Here is a 22,314-nt window from a genome sequence, read left to right on the forward strand (position 1 = left end):
CAGTGCACACCAACTTGACAGGCACATGACACAGTGCACACAAACTCGACAGACACATGACGCAGTACACACAAAACTTTAACTAACAGTTAACAAAATTTATGAAGAGAAAAAAAAAATTGAAATATTTGAATTTATTTTGTTTTCATGATTTCAAAATAAAAAAAAAAAAGGGTATGTAGATGAGCCGACCACACATACATTCTACTAGCAATGTCTGACCTACAGGTTGCTAGCAGTGTCAGGACAATGCTGATCTACATAGATACACAGGAAAAAAAAACAAAAACAAATTGAGCTTGAAACCAAAAGACTAGAATCAAAGACAAAAGATTGCACTTGGTGAAAAAAATAAAAGAATACAATCCAACATAAATAAAGACTAAATAGTGACTGAATAGAATGATTTGAATTACAGGTGTGTAAATATATATATATATATATTTCTATCTAGATTAGTTACATCATCAGTCTAGTATGTCTCTCACACATTATATTGCCATCAAACTTGTATATGAAGATTTGAGTTAAAAATCAAAAAAATATTTGCACATATTAAAAATGTCCAGACTAAAAAAAAAACTAGAGGATTAACAAAATCATTTTGAATTAATTTGATTCCATATTTTTGTTTAGTAAAACCTAGCCAATCAAACTCAGTTAACAAATCAAAGATAAAAACTGAGATGAACAGTGTGAGTGAATTGCCCAAAGCTCAGGCCATGACTAGAGAATGACACTCACCCAGATTGAATCCAATGAATCAAACCATTGAATCCAATGAATCAAACCATTGAATCCAAAGAATCAAACCATTGAATCCAATGAATCAAACCATTGAATCCAATGAATCAAACCATTGAATCCAAAGAATCAAACCATTGAATCCAATGAATCAAACCATTGAATCCAATGAATCAAACCATTGAATCCAATGAATCAAACCATTGAATCCAATGAATCAAACCATTGAATCCAATGAATCAAACCATTGAATCAAACAAAGAGTCTATGTAAGGATGAAACATTTGGTTCTGTTGAACAGACAGGACAGAGGTAGCAGACGACTCAGTATATGTGGTTTTTGTCTAGGACACACAATCATGCAGTCAATAGGATGGGTTACAGTACAGATGGAACCATGCAACTAACCTATATACAACTACCAGTACAATGTTAGAAGAACTCCATGATATGGGGAACATTTGTTGGCATCAAAATAAAAACCAAAGGAGCAAATGAAGTCAATCTGTTTATAAGAGAAACATTCAGTGGAATGATTCAAGTTAAACACTCAAACAATCAACAAAAAGTTCCTTGAATACAAGGGAGTCCTACACAAGTTACAAACAAAAAAAAAAATCTCAACAATTTGTTCCCAGTTTCTTGAACAAAAGAGTGGCTGGTTTCAACTGACCAGTGGTCAGTCTAGGTGGACTAGAAAGGAATGAAATGAAGTATGGATGAACAGACATTGAATGACCATCACAAGATTTAAAAAAAAAAAAAGACTTCAAAATGGTAGCTCTTTGAATCCCATACCATGCATAGACATGCATGAGCTATGTGTTTCTATTTGACTTGTAGAAAGTTGTCCAGTCAAGCTTTAAGCAACTAAACTAATGACTTCATTGCAGTGGCAGGAGTCAAAAAAAAATTGATTGAAAATGTGTTTTGACAATAATTGTAGCTTAGCATTTTGTGACCAACTTGAGATCTGACTCACACACAAACACAGAGTAAAGTAGAATACAAGTCACTACACCAATACAAGTGAATGTCCCAGTACAGGAGAGCACAACACTCAGGAGAGGAAAAACAATCTAGCACAACAGAAACATCAAAGTCTAGATTCTGCAAAGTGAACAGCTGACAATATCCAACAACATCAAGCAATGGGCAAAGGGGGTGGGGGGCACAATAGAAAGTGGGAAAAAAAATATGGCTTCAAAATTTAGTCAAATAAACAAATTATTATTTAAAAAAATCAACTCAAATATATGAAGAACAAATATATTACACCATTTTGATTCAATTCTCAGTAGCCATTTGTTAAAGACTAATAAAAAAATTATAATGAATCATTCAAGGCCTATATGTAACATGATGGGAACTTGGTCAGAACAAATAGTTGAGTATTTCTAGGTACTTCAAATCATAAAAGTCATTTCAATGGAACAATTTATTGACTATGTACAATAGAATGGCTACAGTGAGGAAACATTTTGAGAAAAAAGATATATATAACTAGACACGATGTCATGTGAAGCCATGAATGTCATGTGAAGCCATGAATGTCATGTGACATGGACTAAACACAAGTGTTGAGGAAGACTATGAAACAAAGAGAACAAAACCATTGGAGTATTTTACATGGGACTTTCTCTTCATGCACATGTACTTGCTCATACATGGACATGGAAATAATCATTCAGTAGGACAATTATACCATCATTCAGTAGTACAATCATTCATCACTGCAATCAACAATCACTAGTCATTCATTCCAAAATGATTTTGTTCCATAGATTGAAGCTTCCATACATTCTGAGTGCAAGACATTAAAGGAAGACTGGGACCAAGGAACTGAACAGCTTCGCTAGAGTTCCCTAGCAATAGTAGACAGTTCCTTGGTTTAATACTGAGCGGTAAAGATGCCGGAGGGAATGCCCACTCTCACACACAAGGCAACGCAATTGTTATATACACAATAATACTGATGAAAACAAAACATCAAATAAAACTGTACATAATACTATCAAATCAATGTTTGATTTGATTTAATACTTTCTTCTTTTTGATAATACTGTTGTTTTTTTTTTGGTTATGAGTTTTACGCTCTTTAATGTGGACTGTGCCATGGTATAAACAGAAGGCCATCCACACCTGCTGGCTGCTACCAAACTAGGTGTAGAGGCTGCGACTACCTGAGCTGGGACAGGTAGGAGCATTTAAAAAGAACATGACAAATGTTTTAAAATGTGAAATTATGTTTTCTGTCTCTGGTTAGTTTCTTCCTGAAGAAGGAAGTTGCCCCCAATTTATTGGCTATGTGCCTTTGTTTTTAGTTATGTAATACAGATGTTTTTGATATAGTGCTGTCTTGTTTTACAAAATACTGTCTTGTAAAAAATATCACTATACAAAAATACTGCTGGGTACAGAATATTCTACAAGAAGAAATCTCCGTGTTGGTTAAACTTAAACATTGGACAAAGTCTTCAATAGCAACACTAATAAATATAGTGACCATCTAGTCCTATCATTTCATGAACAAAGTCCATGACTTCTACTACCATAAATATTGTATATTCTTTTTTTTTTACCTTTTACTAGAGTATACAATCACTTCTAACTGAACAGTGATAAAGATAAACAAAACTACAAAAAAAAATATTCTGGTTTACATGGAACAACTCATTGTCGTAGTGTGTTGTTGTTTTTTTTGAGAAAAAACAAAGGGGGGGGGGGAGGACTTTATACAGTTACCATGACAACACACAGCTATGTACAGAGTTATTCTTTGGTTTGACCAGCTGTACACAAGTTTGGCACATTGAGCGAATAATCACTGACCAGTCCACTTAGTACTGGGAGCTGGACACGTCCACTGATGGGACTCTGTGAATAGATACATCTCAGTGTATCTCAACACTGTGTGTCTGATGGCTACAAGAACAAACAAAAACATAGTTCAATGGTGGGAAGAGTCTCGACATGACATTCAGGGCTTGCAGTGAACTCAAAATGTGAAAGCAAAAAAAAAAAAAAAAAAAAAAACCCAGTTCAATATATACAGTATATAAAAAAAAAAACACAAGAATATTGTGACTAAGACATACATTTAGGAAAACAGCTACTGGAATGGAAGCGCTGGGATTTAGTTTGATAGGTTTCACCTCTCAGTTCATTCAGGACAACAAGTCAGTGTTCTATTTACACACAGTTCTAGCATCATCTAAATACACAGGAGTGAAAGCAGACTGTACAATCCTTAGGTTAAAACAAGGAACAGAATGACTCAAACCTAAGAATGAAATCTTCACAAAAAATATTTCTAATGCTGAGTAGTTTGGGGGGTACAAAAAAAACTTCATCACATCAAAATATGTTTTCAAGTCTTATGTTCAGAAAGACTAAGAAAAAGAAAAAATGGAAATTTTTGTTTTGGATTCAAAGTCAACAAAGAATTGAATATGGATTTTACACTGTAGAACAAAACGCAACAAAGAGTGGTCTCTTTAAAAAAACAAGAAGTCAACACAAACGTTTTGTAGAGGATCAACAATTGGTCTTTTTGGAAAGAAATTCAACATGGTCAGACAACTTGAGGTACTGTCAAGCTGGGAAACACCGCTTACAGAAATCATTGGAATAGACTTGAGTAACAAAAAAAAAAAACCAACAAAAAAAAAACAAAAAACAACTTTGTAGTTAGGCTACAAGAGAATCAATGGTGGATCAAAAAACTTCATACATTGTCTATCAAAAGTCATTGACACAATAAAGTATTTGCAAGATTAAAATTTAAAAAAAAAGAAGAAAATACAATGGTTAGAATGAAATCACTTGACTAGATACAAATATTGCATGGCCACAGGAGATTGAACAAAATTACATTCATGTACAAATATGTCAAAAAAACTAAGATACAAGTTGGCGTTAAAACAAAGAATTATTGGCATGGAGTTAAAACAAAGAATTATTGGCATGGAGTTAAAACAAAGAATTATTGGCATGGAGTTAAAACAACATTTTTGGTCCATAAACAAATGTCTTTGATAGACTACAAAGAATTGAGCAGATAGTTGAAAACTAAACAATGTTCTGTCCGTGTCTAAGAACTAGAGATTGAAACCACAAATGCTAATCTCATAGCATTGTCAGCATAGCAAAACATCCTGGTCTGAGACCGTCCTAAGGGATGAGTTAGTCCTCCTTACTGGAACCAGCAGCCACGTCTTCATCCTCCCCATCAGAGGGTTTACAAAACTTGTAGCTGAAACAGAAATAGAGTCGTGTCATATTTCACAACTACCGTGGATGCCATTAAGTATTAACTTTGACAGACAAGTATGAACTCATTGACAACTACTAGCATTACAATGTGTCCTCACCGGTGGTTCATGTGTTGGCTGTAAGAGCCAGAATGTGAGAACCTCTTGCCACACTTCCTACACTTGAACGGCTTCTCTCCGCTGTGTAGCCTGCGATGCTCTGTCAGGTGATGCTTATGTTTGAAGGCCTTTGAGCAAACTTCACAATTAAAAGGTCTGGCACCTATAGAGTACACACAAACAAGGATGAAATGGAAGTGTCTATATACCAAAGGACCTATTAATAAGTTAAGTCTAACTAAAGTGTCTATATACAGAAGGACCTATTAATTAGTTAAGTCTAACTTAACTTCAACTTGCGATGAATGGCTGGTTGACTTGATCGTCCCAAGTATAGACAAGGGCCTTATCTGTTCAATTTTAAATCCTAGTTAAGTGACCAACTTACCAGAGTGTTCATATTTGTGCCTGGCTAGAGAGCTCTGTTTGCTAAACTGTTTGTCACACTGGTCACAAGCATACATGCCCAGCTCCTCGCTGATTCGATGACCCTTCCACGACCGCCTCCTCTTGCGGGGTGAGGACGCGTCGTCATCATCATTGCTGACAGAATCTTCCAGTTCATCCATTTTGATCTCCTCCGACTCCACCTGTTCAAACAGATAAAGAAATGTATCAAGTTTCTGCAGTTAGTGGATAACAGATAAGAAACACATACTTTAACCGTTAGTTTCTACACAAGCACACAACTCATTAGTTACACAGACCCTAATGAAGTGTTGACTAATTAACACCCAGTCACCTCCCCTCCCTCCATTTACTTACTTGCTTAGAACTTTTTTTCCTTTTCCTCTTGCCCTCCTCCCCAGCAGCTTCCAATGAGGCCACACTGGCCAGAGTTTGTAAGTTTCCCTCTATCATCCTCTTGAAATCTCCCTCCAGACTGGACACTTGACTTTTACTGAGCTCCAGGTTCTCATCAATGATCAATTTTTTATTGGATGGTGAGGAAGGGCAGCTGTCTGGAATACAGATGCAGATCATGTCTCAATACATACAATTTCTGATTCTACATCAATTTGTATAATTATTTCTACAAAATGTCTGAATAAAATGTCACTTTTGAGGGTATATTTATTATGTAGATTAAAACTTGACTATTGTATCCATTTAGTTCAAGTTTTGTACCACAACTACAATGAATACTTACCACTAGTTTTGCTGACAGCAGTTGTGTTGTCCAAACTATTAGTTTTGACCGGTGAGTCTCGTTGTGGGTGATGATTATTAGGGGGGATGACCCCAGTGATCTGAGCCAGTACACTGGAGTTGAGTAGAGTAGGAGAGAATTTGCTGCGTGGGGCAGATGCATCTAGGACTGGGGGCAAGCCACTCTTGAACAGACCCTTCTGAGACATGTACTTGAAGATTTCTGAATGTTGAAACCTGGCGTCCAGCTGTTTGCTAGCTGCTTCAAGGTCTGTCACCATGACAACAGAATGGGAGAACTGCTTGCTAAGGGGGTCTGGGATGTGCAAAAAGTTCGGGATGGACAGGGGAGTGATAGAAGACTTTGGAGTAGATTCCCTGGATCTAGCTGTAGAAAGAGCATCAGGCGACTCCAGCTTGACACTAAGAACAGGTGAGTCTGACCTGGTGTTAGACACTTTATTGCTGAGGTTCAGCACCTGGTCTTCAAAGTTCTCCATTGATTTCAACTGTACAGGATGATTCCCATGAGCCTTAGGAGGTGTCTGTTTTTTGACACTCAGGTCCAGGGGTTGGTCATCTGATGGTGGAGTCAACGGGCCAGCAGCCGAATAACTGACTGGACCAGAGCTCAACTTCTGGTAGCGCTTGTGACTTCCAAGAACAGCAAAGGGGTTGGGAACAATGGGGATGTATGTGGAAGGAGACAGGACACTGGAGGCAGTGCTTGGACATCTCTTGGCAGGCTGTTTTGGAAAGGATTGTTTGGACTTGCATCGACTCATCTTTCTCTTTTCCCGTGACCTAGCACTTTGAAACCAAACCTAAAGGGAAAAGAAACAACATGAAAGTAAGAATGAATTTTCAAACATTTTTCTTTTAGCTGACTAAAAAATACACTTTAAAAACGTGACAAACAGTTTATAAAGACTAAATGACAACCAAACATTAGTTCTAGAACTAGATCAGTACCTGGACCATCTTCTTGCTAGCACCAATGATTTTGGCGATTTCCTCCATGGCATGATCCCCTGGCTTCTTGTTGTCACGGAAACAACCTCTCAGGTGCTGAGCCTGATTCTCCGTCAGCCTGGAAGTTTTGCTGGCGTCCACTAAAACATCGTCATCTTCATCATCTTCCTCCTCGTCATCCATGTCCTCCGTCTCATCGTCTGACACTTTACTGCTGAGGGGGGACGCTCTGTCCAGCTCGTCTTTCACGTCCTCCTCCTCGTCCTCCCTGCATTTCTCCTGCCTGCTGTCTGATATGACCTTCTTGATGTCATGGTTGTCTTCACAGAGGTAACGTTCGTGCTGGTGTAGGTCCACTGGACTGGTGAACTGTTTCTTACAGTACCTACAAGTCTGCACTTCACCATCCTTCATCTCCAGCTTGACCTCGGCCACTATAAGGTCAGATATGTCTTCACTGCTGTCCTCTTCTTCTTTCAATCCTTTATTGCTTTCCTTATCCTCATTCAGCTTACTCTTGACTGCCTCCTCCTCCTCAGACAAAATTTCCTCCTTCACATCAGGCATCAAGAATTTCTCACTCTGGCATTCAGTTTTTTCTTCTTTTATCTCCAACTTTTGTTTCTGAACAAGTTTCATCAAGTCAGCAGTGTAGCGACCATTCTGCTCCAGGTTGAGGACCATTCTCTCAGTGCTGTCGCTATCTAGCTTCCTTTCCTTGTCCGACGGGGAGGACGACTGCTGACCTCTCGGGGATGGGGAAGGTGTCAGTATTGATATGTTACTACTCTCAGACGTTGCTGCGGGACGCAAATCACTCCTGAACTGCCGGGCCAGCAGGGCGTCAACTAGGACAGGAGTTTTCTTCAGGTGCTCCCCCATGGCCCTGTGGGCTTCAGGTATGGAGTGTGCTGAAGACAAGTGAAATGGAATGTTTGGGTGCTGGTGGACATGGGCTGGCACAGGTGGGAGTGTGGCCAGGGAAGAGGGGGATGGTGAGGTGCCTGCCAGTTTTTGATGATAAAGGCCATAAGCAAAGGCATTCTGGGCTGAGGTCATCATGGTTGTGGTGATGGGAGGGGTTGAAAAGAACTGATGTCGAAGTGCAGGGGCAGCGGGGTGCTGGTCAAACTTGATAAACTGTGGAGGGTAGGCACCTGAGAAAAACAGAGAGACAAGTAAGAATAACTGAATGAAACTCTTCACACACACATTGTTCAAGACTAGGCCAGCAATCATGCATACTTGAAAAAAGACACCGAAAGTAATCTCATTCTCACCAGGTGATGGGGATGTCAACATTTGACCACCAGGAAACATGTAATGACCACTGTCCACTCCATAACTTGCAGGGGGTGGACCATTTTCTCTCACTCTACCTGACTCCATGGGTCTCTCCTGGCGGCGGCCTTGACTTTTACTTTGGCCAATAACCCAGCACTTCTTGGATGTCATGTGACTGCTGTAGGAACCAGAATGTGAGAACCTCTTGTTACAGGTTGGACATTGGAACGGTTTCTCTCCTGAATGGATTCTTATGTGTTCTGGGGCAAGGAAAAAAAAAATAATGTTATTGGAATTCTGACATGCAAACAACAATAAAATCACATTTGAAACAAAATTGTATATAAACAAAGTGCCAAACAGTAAAACTCACCTTTCAGATGGTGTTTGAACTTGAAAGCTTTACCACACTCAGGGCACTTGAACTTGCGAAGGTCAGTAGATTCGGAATGACTTATCATATGACGTTGCAGACGGTACACATTAGCAAATGTTTTCTGGCAAACCTGACAGATTAAAAACAAATTCACGTGTAACTAAAAGATAAAAAAAACAGCTCCTAAGAAATCAGTTCAAACTATTTTGCTCCACTAATTACCAAGCCAATTAGGAACTCTGTTGCCAATTTCAAATCCCTTAAAAAAATGTGGATTGCTGTACCGTGACCAACGAATGACACAGGCTAGAATATCAATACTAAAGCTGCTGTAATAAGCAGTCAATGGTTTCTACAGCCACTTGTTGTTTTAATAGTATGTGGCCCTTTCAATGGATATAACAATCAATTTAAAAAAAAAACCACTTTAGAGAAGTAAAAAAAAAAACAACAAACAAACATTTAAATAATAGAACTTTCACTAGGTACAACTTAGAGTAAATAGAATACATTTCTTGACTAATTCAATGAGTCGATGTTTAGAATTTCTCAGTAGATTATTCGACAACTTTAAAGCTAATTTCTCTCTCTTGAATTCTTTAGTGGCCGCCCAGTTCAAAGAGTTGACACAATGCAATGAGACTTACTTTACAAGACTGTGAGGTCGGGGAGTGCATGGCCAGGTGTTTGTCCAGGTGAGACTTGAGCAGGAATGTCTGCTCACACTTGGGGCACTGGTAGCGCACTGGCTTCTCTGGGTGCTGGCTACGCATGTGGTCACGCAGCAGGCTGGAACGGGTGCTGGTGGTCTCACAGTAAATACACTTGAGGACGTACTCTTCCTCCAGCAGGTGATCTGTACACAATGGTCAAACAGAATAATAATAATAATAATAACCTTTATTATCTGTAAGGAAACTTGTCTTAGAATGTGTGCATTACACCAAACAAAACATTATAACTATAGAAAACCAAAATATACATTCACACTACATAGTTTGTACAAGAGTTTAGTTTTATTTAATGATCTGATTGCCAGGGGAACAAAAGAGTCTTAGTATTTGTCTTTATTATGGGTGTCTAGTACAACATTGTGATGGTAAAAATTACAAAATCCTGACACAAAGGGTGATTGTTTATTTCTTGAATCTTTTTAGCTTTAATATGAATGTTTTTCTCAAACAGCTGCTCTAATGGGGTTTGTTTTTGCCAATAACTTTACCAGCAGCATTTAGGATTCTATGAAGTTTATTTTTAATGTTCAGACTGCCATACCAAGCAGTGATATTAAAACTTAAAATATTGCAGCATTACTCAAGTATATTGCAGCAAAAGACACAAACTTGCCATCTAATTACAAGGTTTACCTTCATTTTGCATTTGATTTTCATCCTCGTGGTCGCTTACAGTCTCAGGGTAAGTAACTGTTGTAGTCGTGCTCTGCCTGAGAATATCCGCGATTATTTCCCTTGGTTTATCTTCCGTAGAAGATGTCTTCTCTGTGGTTTCATCCGACGTTGTCGCCAGTTTTGGGGAATGTGATTGTATTGATGTGGTTTCTAAAAGAAATAAAAGAGTTAAATAAAAACATCTACTTCTTTGAATAAAAAACACTCTTCCATAAAACAATGAGCTCTAAGAAGAAAACAATGTTAACATCATTACTATTGAACTACTAGTACAATCCTATATTGAATACTATTTTAGGACAAATGGTGTTTCTAGAAAGAACTACGTTCTGTAATGACACTATATTTATATTCTTAAAGAAAGTGTAGCTTAAAGTGACTCGTTCCTTACCTTCATTTTGTCTTCTCTCCTCTGTTGCTTGAGTTCTAGTTGTCTCCACTGTCTCTTCCTTACTGTCCGTCTCTTGTAGAGTCACATCTTCGTGTCCCTCACTTAGCTGACTCCCGTCCGCTTTGGCTCCACACCGGCTAGCACTCGTCTGGTTGCCATGGTCACCACCGACGTTCTCGGCCTCACCCCTTAACTTGTCGATTTCGGCCAAGAGGCCTGGGTGCGAGCCTGTGGTCGCGTGGACGGAGGCAGGCTTCTTCCCGTGCGGGCTCCCGTCCTCGTCGTCCGATGTTGTGACTCTGGCGGTGGCTAGTGCGGCAGACTCACTCAGCTTGTGCTCGTCTAGAACATCTGGACAGAATACAAGTGAAAACAAACACTGAACCATGTGAACAGAGAAATAACTCAACCTTGTTGGATCAAGTGCACACAGATATCTAGTCACAAGTACAGTTGGAAGGAATGCTTATTAACAACTAGATACAATGTTTATATTAAAATGATAATGCTAATCTGTGAAAGTCCGACGGCGTAGGCCTACATGTAGATTAGATCATTTAACAAAAATACACACTTCTAAATGGTATGAAAACATGTCATCTTGGAAGAGCCATGTTGTTATTTCTTAAAAGGAACTCGTTATCCTAAAAACTGAAAATGAAATCCTTAACTGTACACTATCAGAGTTTGAGAGAAGTTACTGCTAGATGTCAACTCGGGGGTCGATATTTTGTTTTTCAATTGAGTGTCTACAGGAACTCGACCCAAGTTGGACTAAGCCTGTAGCCTACATCGTGTTAACACGGCAGATGCTAGAGACAAGACTTGGGGCGGTGTGAAACTAGACACTGGGCCCCAGTGTGTTCAACAACAAAAAGACGCCTTCACAAAACGTCGGACAAAAAGGAACAGGGGGGGGGGAGGTGTAATAATGTCGCCGAGAACAAGGGGGGGGGGTGTAACTATGTCGCGTGGCTGTGATGACCCCGTTTCACCTTTCTAGATTAGAGAGTTCCACTTGTGATATTGGCCGGAGGGCATCCCCTAATTAGCGAGGGACAGACAGAACAAGAGAAAGAAACAACACACAAATGTTTTGGAACTGTAAAACAAAAACGAAACAAAACTTAAAATTTAAAAACGACATTATGGAATGGATTAGTTCTTGCTCTCTGGGTTAGACATCCATGGAAGTAAACAAGTGAGGCTCAGAGTTCACAATGCACCACATTCAAGAGGCTCAACTTTATTCTTCGACTCAATGCATACAGTTGAGTCCTACCTCTGAGCGCAGCGCGCTTCACGTACCTAGGCCAGTGGTTGTGTTGATAGTCCCAAAGTGTGAGTAATAAAAGGCAGGAAGTTGATTGAAACGCGGCTTCCTGTGTGCTATTCCTCTGACAAGTGGGAAGTCTGATTGACCCAGTCGTACGAAGAACACACAGAAATGATTTAGGCCTCCTTGCATACCTACTCTAGCACAGTGTACAAACACTGAATGCAAGCCTACGTGTAATGTACCAGAGTTCCCCGAGGATTAGATTTGTTTCTTAAACTCACCGCCTCATTGCCCTTTGACTAGCGAGTGTATATAAGAACAGCTAGGAAATGGGGAGAAATTAGGCTACAGTTGTTGGTCTGACCTTTCAACTGTACCTCCTCTACCTTCCCGCGCTATTACATCCGCTGGAGCACAACTTGAAATGGCACCGACATTCCAGACTCACCGTCTGGCCCGGGTTTACAGGTGTTTCCGTGAGAGAGAGAAGGGGGCAGACAATCCTGTCAAACGACTTTTTTTTTTTCCCCTTCTTCTTTCCCACACAGATTTTAGGGTGTGGATGACTACAAGACATTTTGGAGGGAAAAACTGAAAATGAGGTGAATCAGATCCAGGAGTCAAGGAGGAGGGGGGGGCAGGATATGTTGTCGTTTCAGAGAGTGAGTAGTTCGTGTTCAATGGACAATTGACGAGATGGTGTCTGTACAAGAAAGGGAAAGGGGGGGGGAGGTATAATTACGTTTGCTATGCAGACATGTCCCATTTCTGTTAAGTTAGATCTCATTATAGCGTTACCTTGACACTAGCAACACAAACTAGAGACTGTGGGTCTACATTAGAGGCAAATAACTAGTGGAGCTTAACTCCACTTCTAGTAAAAAAAAAACAGAACATCTTCAAAGGTAGACGTTTGTCTAGAAGGAACGAGCCTCATTCAAGGCTGTGTCTGTGTGTGTGTGTGTCGATGCCAGCAGTCTATTGGTACTGGATGAACAGCCACATGTTTTCACAGACAAGACACTTACATTCCTAAGCCAGGTGCCAAGACTTGTTCCCACGGTTACCGGTAGAAAAGCAGACACAAAAAAAAAAAAAAAAAAATTCACAAGAGAAAACTAGAATAAAGTTGTGCACATTTTTTTGTTTCGCTTTAAGAAGAAAAAAAAAAAAACAACCTCTGACGATCACAGTTAGTGTGATGCACGTACACTGGAGATGCAGTTAGAATGAGCTGACTTATGATACACTGGAGATGCAGTTAGGATGAGCCGACTTATGATACACTGGAGATGCGGTTAGAGTGAGTTGACTTGTTAGCTAAGTTAGTAGAGCTCATGCATTGGGCTGATGGAGAAACCTTTACTCACCATAATCAAAGAGCTGAAACTGGCCGCAGCGTTCTGCTAACATCCTGGAGGATTTCTTCCAGTACATAGTGACAGACTATGGACCACTGACTAACATCTTCACTAGTGAACAGAACACATATAGAACGCGCACTGCGTTCCACAGACATATACACAAGTCTTTACTAGACGAATGAATGAGCCACTACTTCAAGTCCACTTACGGTCATTCTCACAATGGTAGTTTGACTACTGCTGAGAACAGGACAAGAAGAATGGTCAAACTAATCAACATAAGTACTACATCAAAGTTTGAATCATTCTATTGCCTAGAACAACCTATTCCCTCATTAAATTCTCCGACATTCAGAGAGCAGTATCTCAATCAATGTCATGGGTTCTACTAGATCTAAATCTTCCTGTGAGCACTACTATCTCTAAGAGGTGATTCGGTGCATGTTTTTACATAACTTCTTGTGCGAACACACGCTGTTATTTTATTTTGAACATAGGGGGCTGGGGTGTGGGGGGAGGGAATATAGCTCATGGGCAGACAACTGAATTAAAAAAAAACTAGATCTATGTGTGCGTTTTGAAAGTTGATATTCCCGAGCGCGTGGGAAAGTGCAAGCAGACAAGGTGGACCTAAGGTAGACACGTAGCCACGCAGAGATGTTGGCGCGCTTATCTCATGGCCAGGTTACTCATGTCTTCGCACATCTTGGGACCTGGTTTCCTTTCACACAACGCCATTAGGTGTGTCAGTGAGACATAGGAACAGATTTGTCTTTAGTTCCTAGGTTAGAGTTTTGCTCAGCATCTCATACCTTCTGCTCTACATGTGTGCTTACACCCAATTGGGGGGCGAAGAAGTTAGGCGAAAGAGCTACGTGCTAATGTCGGAGTCTAACCCCAAGAACTTAAAAGACTGACTTCTTTGTGCATTTCGTGTCACTTGCATGAATTTAGAGTCTGGTAGATGAAAAGAAACATTTGTAATAGTATAGACTTATTAACAGAGGGGTATTTGATGTAGTGAATACAAAAGAAGTTGTAGATCCATATACATTGTTACTTATCCATTGCTCGGCGTGTTTAAATGCCATCAAACAATGACACCTCTACTCTGACATTTAACAGGCTCATTAGAAACCCATCAAGTGATCTACTGACAGACTTCATACCTACGTGTGGTCGGCTGAAGTAAACAGAAAAAAAAGGGGGAGGGGGGCGTGTCAAGGCCATGCCGACCACAAGACAGCTGGAAGTACTTGTTCTAACCACCAAGTAAAGCACATCACTCATCACCTTCACGTGGAGCCGGTGTGTGTGTCAAAGATAAAATCGTGTTTTTTAGTTTCACATTAGTGAGACCGTGTAATGAGCACGTCCATTCGATTTGAAAACCAACTTCATTTTTATCTGACTGCACTGGAGCTAGCTTATTCTATGTAGGCCAGGATTGAGGAAATGAATCAACTTGGGGCATACAAGAGAAACAACTTCAATAGCCTTGTCTCCAGACACAAGTCGTTATTAACATAATCAACCTTCTAGACTACACTTCAAGTATTTGTTTGACATTTTATAACGCAGGTTCCAGAACTGTTGCAGCCCAAAGTATTAGTCAATAAACAAGACAGGCAACTCTGTTCACGTGACTGAAGGTGTGTGAAGGTCAGCCTCACAAAGAAAGTGAACGTGTGTGTGTGTGAGAGCTGCTCCTACCTTCCAGTCACATCATCCACCTTGGCACCACCACCTTGGTCTCCCTCGTAAATTTAAGGCACATCTGGAAGTGTTTAAGCTTAAATTACACCTACTGAGGGGCGGGGAGAGACGTGGGGGTGATGAGGTGAGCAGGTTTCACCATGACGGCCTTCTCTCCCCTGGAGATAACTTAGGATTTGGTTATTTGCCCCTGTTGACAGCACCAGTTCACGTCTGAAGATGAAGTGCTCTCAATTTACCTTCTACATTCTTTAACATTATAACTTACTTTTTTTTTGTACATTCAGAAAGAAAGAAATCGTGGTAACGGTGGAAGGGGAGAGAGAGGAGGACACAGAAGGGGCTGCCCCTTAAGTAACCATGGGGAAGTCATCAAAACAATTTGACGCTACATTACCTAACTGTGCAGGGAAAGCAGGGTGGAACTTTAAGTATTTTATTTGCAGGCTAGATGCAAGCTTTGCACACAGGCGATGCAGTCTTTCTGTGCAGGTATTACATAGGAACTGCAGCCACGTATTTCCAATCTTTGTGTTCTTAACATAGTCTTCAAGCTTGCAGTAGAGTTAAACTTCCCAACTCTCGCCACCAGAAACACTTTACAAGACAATCTGATCACTTTGGTAGATAAACCCTCGAGTTTGTATGTGAATATAGAAACAAAATAAATGGGTGCAAAAGAATGAATGAAAACAAGACACAAGACGCGAGGATTGTATCAGAGTTGTAGGCATCGCTGTGTCAATATAGGTTGCAACTTACAACGAATTCAACGCCTCTGTACACCCGCAGCCCGGCATCAATCTCACGTTCCAAGCTCGCACACGGTAATAAAAGTAGAGACAAAAAAAAAAAAAAAAGATTTGTGTTTTTCCAGTAACCTACAACAGAAACTGTGAGAACAGAACAGTGAGAGTGGGTGTGGGATGGGGGGGGGGGGGGCGCTAGAACCTTAGAAGCGACCGTGGGAAAGATCTATCAGGAGGGCAACCACTGAACTTTGTTATGGCAGCACCAGGTAGCTGCTCGCGGACCAGCAAAAGTTTAGACGAGAGGTCTGGCATTAAAGAGAACACCTGCGGAGACCAAAGTCAGGTGAAATCATTACCATCTGGGAGTCGGCCTTGACCAACCAATTTGTGGTGTACAAACACGCCTTGAAAATACCAGGAACAAAGAGACTTTCTGACGTAATGACACGATGGGGCAAGGAACCTGGACACTAACTAGGGGCAAGAGGAACATATTTCCCTTGTACCGAGCTGAATGTGTCTACAAATGATATAAGCAACTCATTGTACACAGCAACATGCTGGAGAACTACATTCTTTTTTTTTTTAAATAGTTCTACTTAAATTTCGTTTGCAATAGTGCTTGATAGTTTTCGATACTGATAGCACTTGTAACCCACAGTCCAGGAGAGATTTGATTCTAATTCTTAGACAACCAAACTCTATTCTCAACAGGGAGACCTATTTTTGGTTGAATATATTGAGTAGAGTGCTAGTGAACAACTCTACACAACAAGTCTGCTGTAGTGAACAACAACAAAAAAACAACAATCAGGTGATGAGAAATCCAAAGCTACACAACAACAAAAAAAAAAAAACACGTGTTTCTCGTAGTTAATCTGATACTCAGTGACCACCAGGTAATTGATTGGCTCATCTGATCTGCAGGTAACATTTATTGATTTCCGTATCAATCATTGTCATTGAATAGAAGGCAAGTGGCGATGTAATTTTGTCATGTTTAAGTTTCTAACCCAAATGGTTATGTTCTAAAACTCCATAAGATGACCTACAATTGAACTGAGCAATGGTTGGAAAACAAACGTGTTTTCTTCTGACCTAGTTTAACAACAAAAAAAAAGGTGCACTCATATTCAGAGCCGTATCTGAGCTTATCAAGCCGAGAGGAGCAAACAGGAAGTGTGTTTACCGCCCCCTTGAGACGCCGCGGCCACCATTCAATTAAAACCACCTGAGCAAGGTGGGCAACTTGCTAAGGGAGGAAACCCACCATTATAATCTTGGCGCCTTCACGGTGAAAAGAGTGATAAATGAAGCGCTCGGCCCCGGCGCACGTGTTTGGGGGGAAATCCTTTTCACTGACAACAATCCGGGTTTCTTAGCTTACCAAGAGGAGGCTCTATTTATCTGGTATGTGTGTGTGTGTGTGGGGGGGTGCATTAAATGTATCTTGTCAAATAGGTAATGAGTCGTCGAAGGAAAGAGTTGAAACAATTTTCTGCTTTCACTGTGCCCCATTCCATTAGTATTGTTTCATTTATTTAGCAAGGGTAATCGAGTCAAGTATTTACCGTGCATGCTGAAGCTCTTTAACTCTTTCTCTCCGTAATTATTTACCACATTCAGGTGGAATCAGCGCTGGTATCGTCAGTTAGGAGAGAAAGAAAGAGAAATAGAATGAAAATACTTCAGTTGCTCGTGTTTATGAGAAGGAATACACAGGCCTACAGGTCGTGATGCTACATTCAAATATTCCACGCAAGTAATGCTACTCGGGGGCTTTGTAGATAGCCGTGGGTCAAGATGTCATGACTAGTTCGAGCAACGTGAACCAAAATGCAAGCTGGGCTACCTGCGGCTACCTGGCGCTGAGGGAGACATGTGTGAAGAGGGTGCGAAGTCTGGCCCGTGTGAGCACTGGTCAAGTTGAACAAAGAAACAGGTTGGTGTGCTGGTGAGTTCTACACTGGCCAGCCTCACAGATGGGGGGGGGGGGCATTGGAGGGAAGGGAAGATGGAGGTCTACCTTTCACTGCAGACACTTGAACATGCGCGCCAGAAATAGTACGTGGTCAAGAAGGAATGATTGTACTTTCTTTAACTCTGTAGACATACTTCATACTTTAAGTAGGAAAGACCATTGCTCCCCCCCCCCCCTTTTTTTTTTCTTGTGTAAACTATTGCCATCGTGCGATTAGCCAAACAAAAGTGTTGGATGGAGAGAAACTGGAAGAGGGATCAAACCGTTTCCATAGCAACATGAAGATTTATAAGTCATGGCGTAAACATAAATACAGAACTGGGAAGAAAAAAAATCTGGGCCCGTGACATGTTGAGCATGACAACAACTATGGTATTTGAAAACAAACAAAACTCTAAGCTAACAAGACAACACTAACTCCAAAGCACTGTACAACAACAAAAGCACAACATTATATTTGACTTCTCCACAATACCAGAATGTTGGAGCTATAGTCTACCTCATGTTAGGGAATTATTCTGTTTCAAGTGCACATCTAGACTAGCGCAGAACAAACACATGAATGGTTTGATTCTTTGTTTCCACTTCCATGTTTCTCTACATCTGTACTCTCACTGAGATTTATGCTCTTCAAGTGAAGCAGATCTTGTAAGATTCAATGTGCACATTCTAAACACGGCACCATTAGCCACACCGAAGGTGCTGCTTTAGGAAGCGATGGCCAATGAAATAACAAGCCCCCTGTAAGCTACTCATCTTAAGTTCCATGAAAACAATTAAGGACATATACATTAATTATAAAGACGTTGTCGCAAGCCTAGTTTCAGTGTTAAGACCACTAACTAATCTACCACGCCATTGAGTCAGGGAGAACATACGTTAGCATCACTGTAAACACACGAGAAGCGCTAACTCATTAGTATCACTGCACGCCACTGCACACACAATAGTCAAGACCAACTTACCTCGAAACACCATCTTCTCATGCTTTGCCCAACTCCTGCACTAGAAGCGACTAAACAGAAAGACGAAGGCACTATTGTTGGTAACCACAAATGTTCATGAACAGTTCACAGGACTCACAGGTATTTAATACAGCCTTCACGGCAAGCGCGGCAAACCAAGTCTCAACGCCAGAGTTTTTTTTTTTTTTTTTTTAAGTGAATCAGTTGCAGAGAGAAGACACGGCAGTCACTCACAGAGCGCCAACTAATCACGCACAAAGCCCACGTTCAACTCAGGTTGCTCTCGGGCGAGTACACCTTTTTCTACAGACAGTTAGTTACCTTGCCCTGGCAACTTATACGTACTAGGACTCTTGTGGCTGCTACAAAAAAGCCCCTAACCACTCAGGATGGCGCTGAGGCCCACGTGAACTCCGCCCACAGACGTCAGAGATCAGCAGTCTTAAGTTCTTTACCTGAAAGTAAACGGTCTCTACCTGCGCTCTGTTCGCGTCCCAGTTCACGCGCCAGGCAGGGTCAGGAGAGGGGGTGGGTTTTTGAAAAAAAAGAAAAAAGTTTGACAGACGGCTCCGCCTTCAGAAATCACATGAAGGTCTGGGCCCCGCCTACTACCTGGGAACAGATGGGAGGTAACGGGACGGGGAGTAACAGATTGGCTTTGTAATTAAACGTGCTTGCTAATGACTCAAAGCGTTCATACAAATAGACTAGGAATAACTAACAATATCACAACTAGAGGAAGTTACCTCACTGTGTGTGTGTGTTTGTAATGTAAAGGAGAGAGAAAGAGAGCGAGGAAAGAGGGGACAGGAGAGAGAGACAGAGAGAATGAGTTAAAAAAAAATTAAAGACGTTTTAAATATAATTAGAATTGTAAAATCTATTTTAACGAAACACCAGATTTCTTTTATATCAAAAATAGTTGTCTAGAATGACTAGGCATTCCAATAAAAGTATCTGGCTAGTGGAGTTCAGTATAGATCTTCAACTCCAAATTGGGACAGAACCTTAAGTCTTAAGTGATCCATCTATCAATACTTAATATCCATTTGTTGTTTTCTTAAAGATAAGATAAAACTACATTTCGTGAGTTGCTTGGTTTCAAAACAGACATCGCTAGAATGTAATATTACTTCATTACAAGTCAATAGATTTGAAGGTCCCATAGAGAACAAGGTGAGATAAACCACTGTTACATCAGATCTGAAAGAAGTGGTCGTCTCTTTCCCATTGGAACTAAAACAGAAAGATTTAAAAACTCCTTTATCCCACTTTCGGCCAGAGTGTTACGTCATCTGTCGTCATCGAGAAGTACACAGAAGCCTAATTTGATTGTGAGTGTTTATGTGTTTCATGTGTGAATGTAGCTCGTTTTTGAATCTATATTGTTATTGTACAGCACTTACGCTGAGATGGTCAATTGTAGCCAAACTGAATTTCCATATGATTGGATCAATAAAAATTATCTTATCTTCTAAGAATTTACAAATATGTATGCGACGTCCGGTAGGGTCGAGAAGACAACTGTTGTTCCACTACGATGTTCAACAAATGATTTTCAACTACGATATTCAATCATGCTTTACAATTATGATGTTTAAAGATGTTCACTTTGTAATGCCAGCTACTTGGGGCGAGGGGTGCTTCTCAAAAGACAGGATGAATGGTTTAGGGCTATGTGAGCAGGACAATGTACAGACATTTATCCAACATACTTAGCGACTTGAGGGATGGCAGCACGCTGGGTTCCAACCCGGGACCTTCTAGACCACCGAACGACAGTCCAGAGCGCATACGACCAGGCAGCCAGTATAAGTAAAATCAACGCAATTTGAAACGACAGCTTATGTATCTCAAGGCAGTTTGTCATCAAATAAAAAACAAACAAACAAAAACCAGTCCTTCAGTAAACAATCCGCTACTAAAAACATGTCATTAAATATCACAGTATTGCCTATATAGATATGTTCATGTACAGTATTGCCTATATAGATATGTTCATGTACAGTATTGCCTATATAGATATGTTCATGTACAGTATTGCCTATATAGATATGTTCATGTACAGTATTGTCTATATAGATATGTTCATGTACAGTATTGCCTTTATAAATATGTTCATGTACAGTATTGCCTATATAGATATGTTCATGTACAGTATTGCCTATATAGATATGTTCATGTACAGTATTGCCTATATAGATATGTTCATTGGATGTCTGTACACTTTAATAGAAACATTGTTCCTATGAAACAGGAGCTATGTAAAGATCATCGCACGCGTACGACATAATCCCTATGCGTACCCCAATGATACCCCACGCGAAACTAGCCCCCAACACAAAAGACACGATTATCCTGGGTGTTTGCCCGAGTCAAATAAGCGTGACGAGCCCCCAAAACCTTTGACTTTTGGCTCTCCCCTCCCCCCGACCACTACAGCCCGCACACGCTCTTGGGAAAGCGTGCCAGGAGTATGGCCAGGGGACACACACCGAGGGCAGTGGACAGGGGAGGACAAGGAGGGAGTGTGTGATTTGATGATTCAGTGCACACGAATGGAGCCCGCACCGGACACTTTATATAGTGAGTGCAATACAAAAGTAGAATACTTCCTCTAATTCCACTGACCATTGGTCTTTCCGTCAATTAGATCGCTGCTGCTATGGTGTATATATACACCGAACACTATAACAACTGTCAATATAAACTTATAACAAGCTACGGAATCATTCAAGAATATTTTGTCCGATTCTGTGCTTACTAAACCTATGATAGATCAGAAACTCGTATTACTGTCTCAATATTTTGGAATGTGACAATAATATACAGTTGTGCAAGTCATCGAGTCAGTGTTGAAGAACAGCAAAATGGGCTTAAGTGTATTCAGTCTTTGAGTGGTTTCCAACCCAATGTTTGCACATCGGTAAGAGGATCTAAAGAGTGGTTACAAGCATTCCTTCCTAAATAAGACACATCAACTTTGTACGCTGTTATGGATACAATTTTGGGTGAAATACACCGGAACAAAACTAATCTAAGAGAAGGGCATAAGAAAATCAAAACACTCCAGCAGTTCCTTGCTCACAAAGTCTCCCTCCTCGTTTTAAATAAATTCATTGTATTTCTGTTTCAGCTCATCCAAAGTGGCTGACTTATTCCATTCTGTGACTGTTGGGATTAAAATTCTATTTAAAAAGAGTGTGCCTATTCCCCTGTAATTGTAGCGCGAACACCTCTGTAACAACCCGATGTGTCCATCATGGTCAATTAAATATTCAAGGTTTAATCATGTGTTCCATGAACTTCCGTCAACTGCTGGCCGTGGAGAGTTCCAGCAGCTACAACGGATCTCTTTAAACTGTCCTCAATGACAGGGCCGTTGTCCAGCATGAGGGTACAACGTGCGCCTTCTGCCTGCAAAGGTTTCCAACTGTTATCCTAATACACGCATGCCAAACGAGCCACTGTGAATGGGAGTCACGTGGTCAAAAATTGCAAGGGGTGAGCTTGTCATTAGGACAATCATAGCTGTGAAGAGCTTGTCAGGTCTAGGTGT

At 40.6% G+C, this 22,314-nt stretch overlaps 1 protein-coding gene across 5 annotated transcripts in view; it reads right to left on the minus strand.

Moving 5' to 3' along the window:
* Positions 1-114: 114 nt before the first annotated feature.
* Positions 115-22,314, minus strand: part of LOC106062668 (zinc finger protein 1-like) — an 89,855-nt gene continuing 67,655 nt past the window's right edge. Inside the window, exons 1-13 of one of the 5 annotated variants that reach the window (XM_056003715.1) lie at positions 18,756-19,153; positions 13,348-13,581; positions 10,699-11,049; positions 10,266-10,457; positions 9,546-9,754; positions 8,896-9,028; positions 8,618-8,782; positions 7,239-8,395; positions 6,268-7,090; positions 5,883-6,079; positions 5,506-5,707; positions 5,118-5,280; positions 115-4,999 (exon numbers count right to left, since the gene is read on the minus strand). In XM_056003715.1, coding sequence (XP_055859690.1) covers positions 4,930-4,999; positions 5,118-5,280; positions 5,506-5,707; positions 5,883-6,079; positions 6,268-7,090; positions 7,239-8,395; positions 8,618-8,782; positions 8,896-9,028; positions 9,546-9,754; positions 10,266-10,457; positions 10,699-11,049; positions 13,348-13,414 — 3,729 coding nt within the window. In that variant the 5' untranslated portion in view covers positions 13,415-13,581; positions 18,756-19,153 and the 3' untranslated portion in view covers positions 115-4,929. Of the gene's footprint in view, positions 5,000-5,117; positions 5,281-5,505; positions 5,708-5,882; positions 6,080-6,267; positions 7,091-7,238; positions 8,396-8,518; positions 8,783-8,895; positions 9,029-9,545; positions 9,755-10,265; positions 10,458-10,698; positions 11,050-13,347; positions 13,582-18,755; positions 19,154-22,314 lie in introns of those variants that run through there. The other 4 variants (XM_056003711.1, XM_056003712.1, XM_056003714.1 and 1 more) reach the window with 4 other exon arrangements.

This window comes from Biomphalaria glabrata, chromosome 11 (assembly GCF_947242115.1).
Source record: "Biomphalaria glabrata chromosome 11, xgBioGlab47.1, whole genome shotgun sequence".
Taxonomy (NCBI): Eukaryota; Metazoa; Mollusca; class Gastropoda; family Planorbidae; genus Biomphalaria; species Biomphalaria glabrata.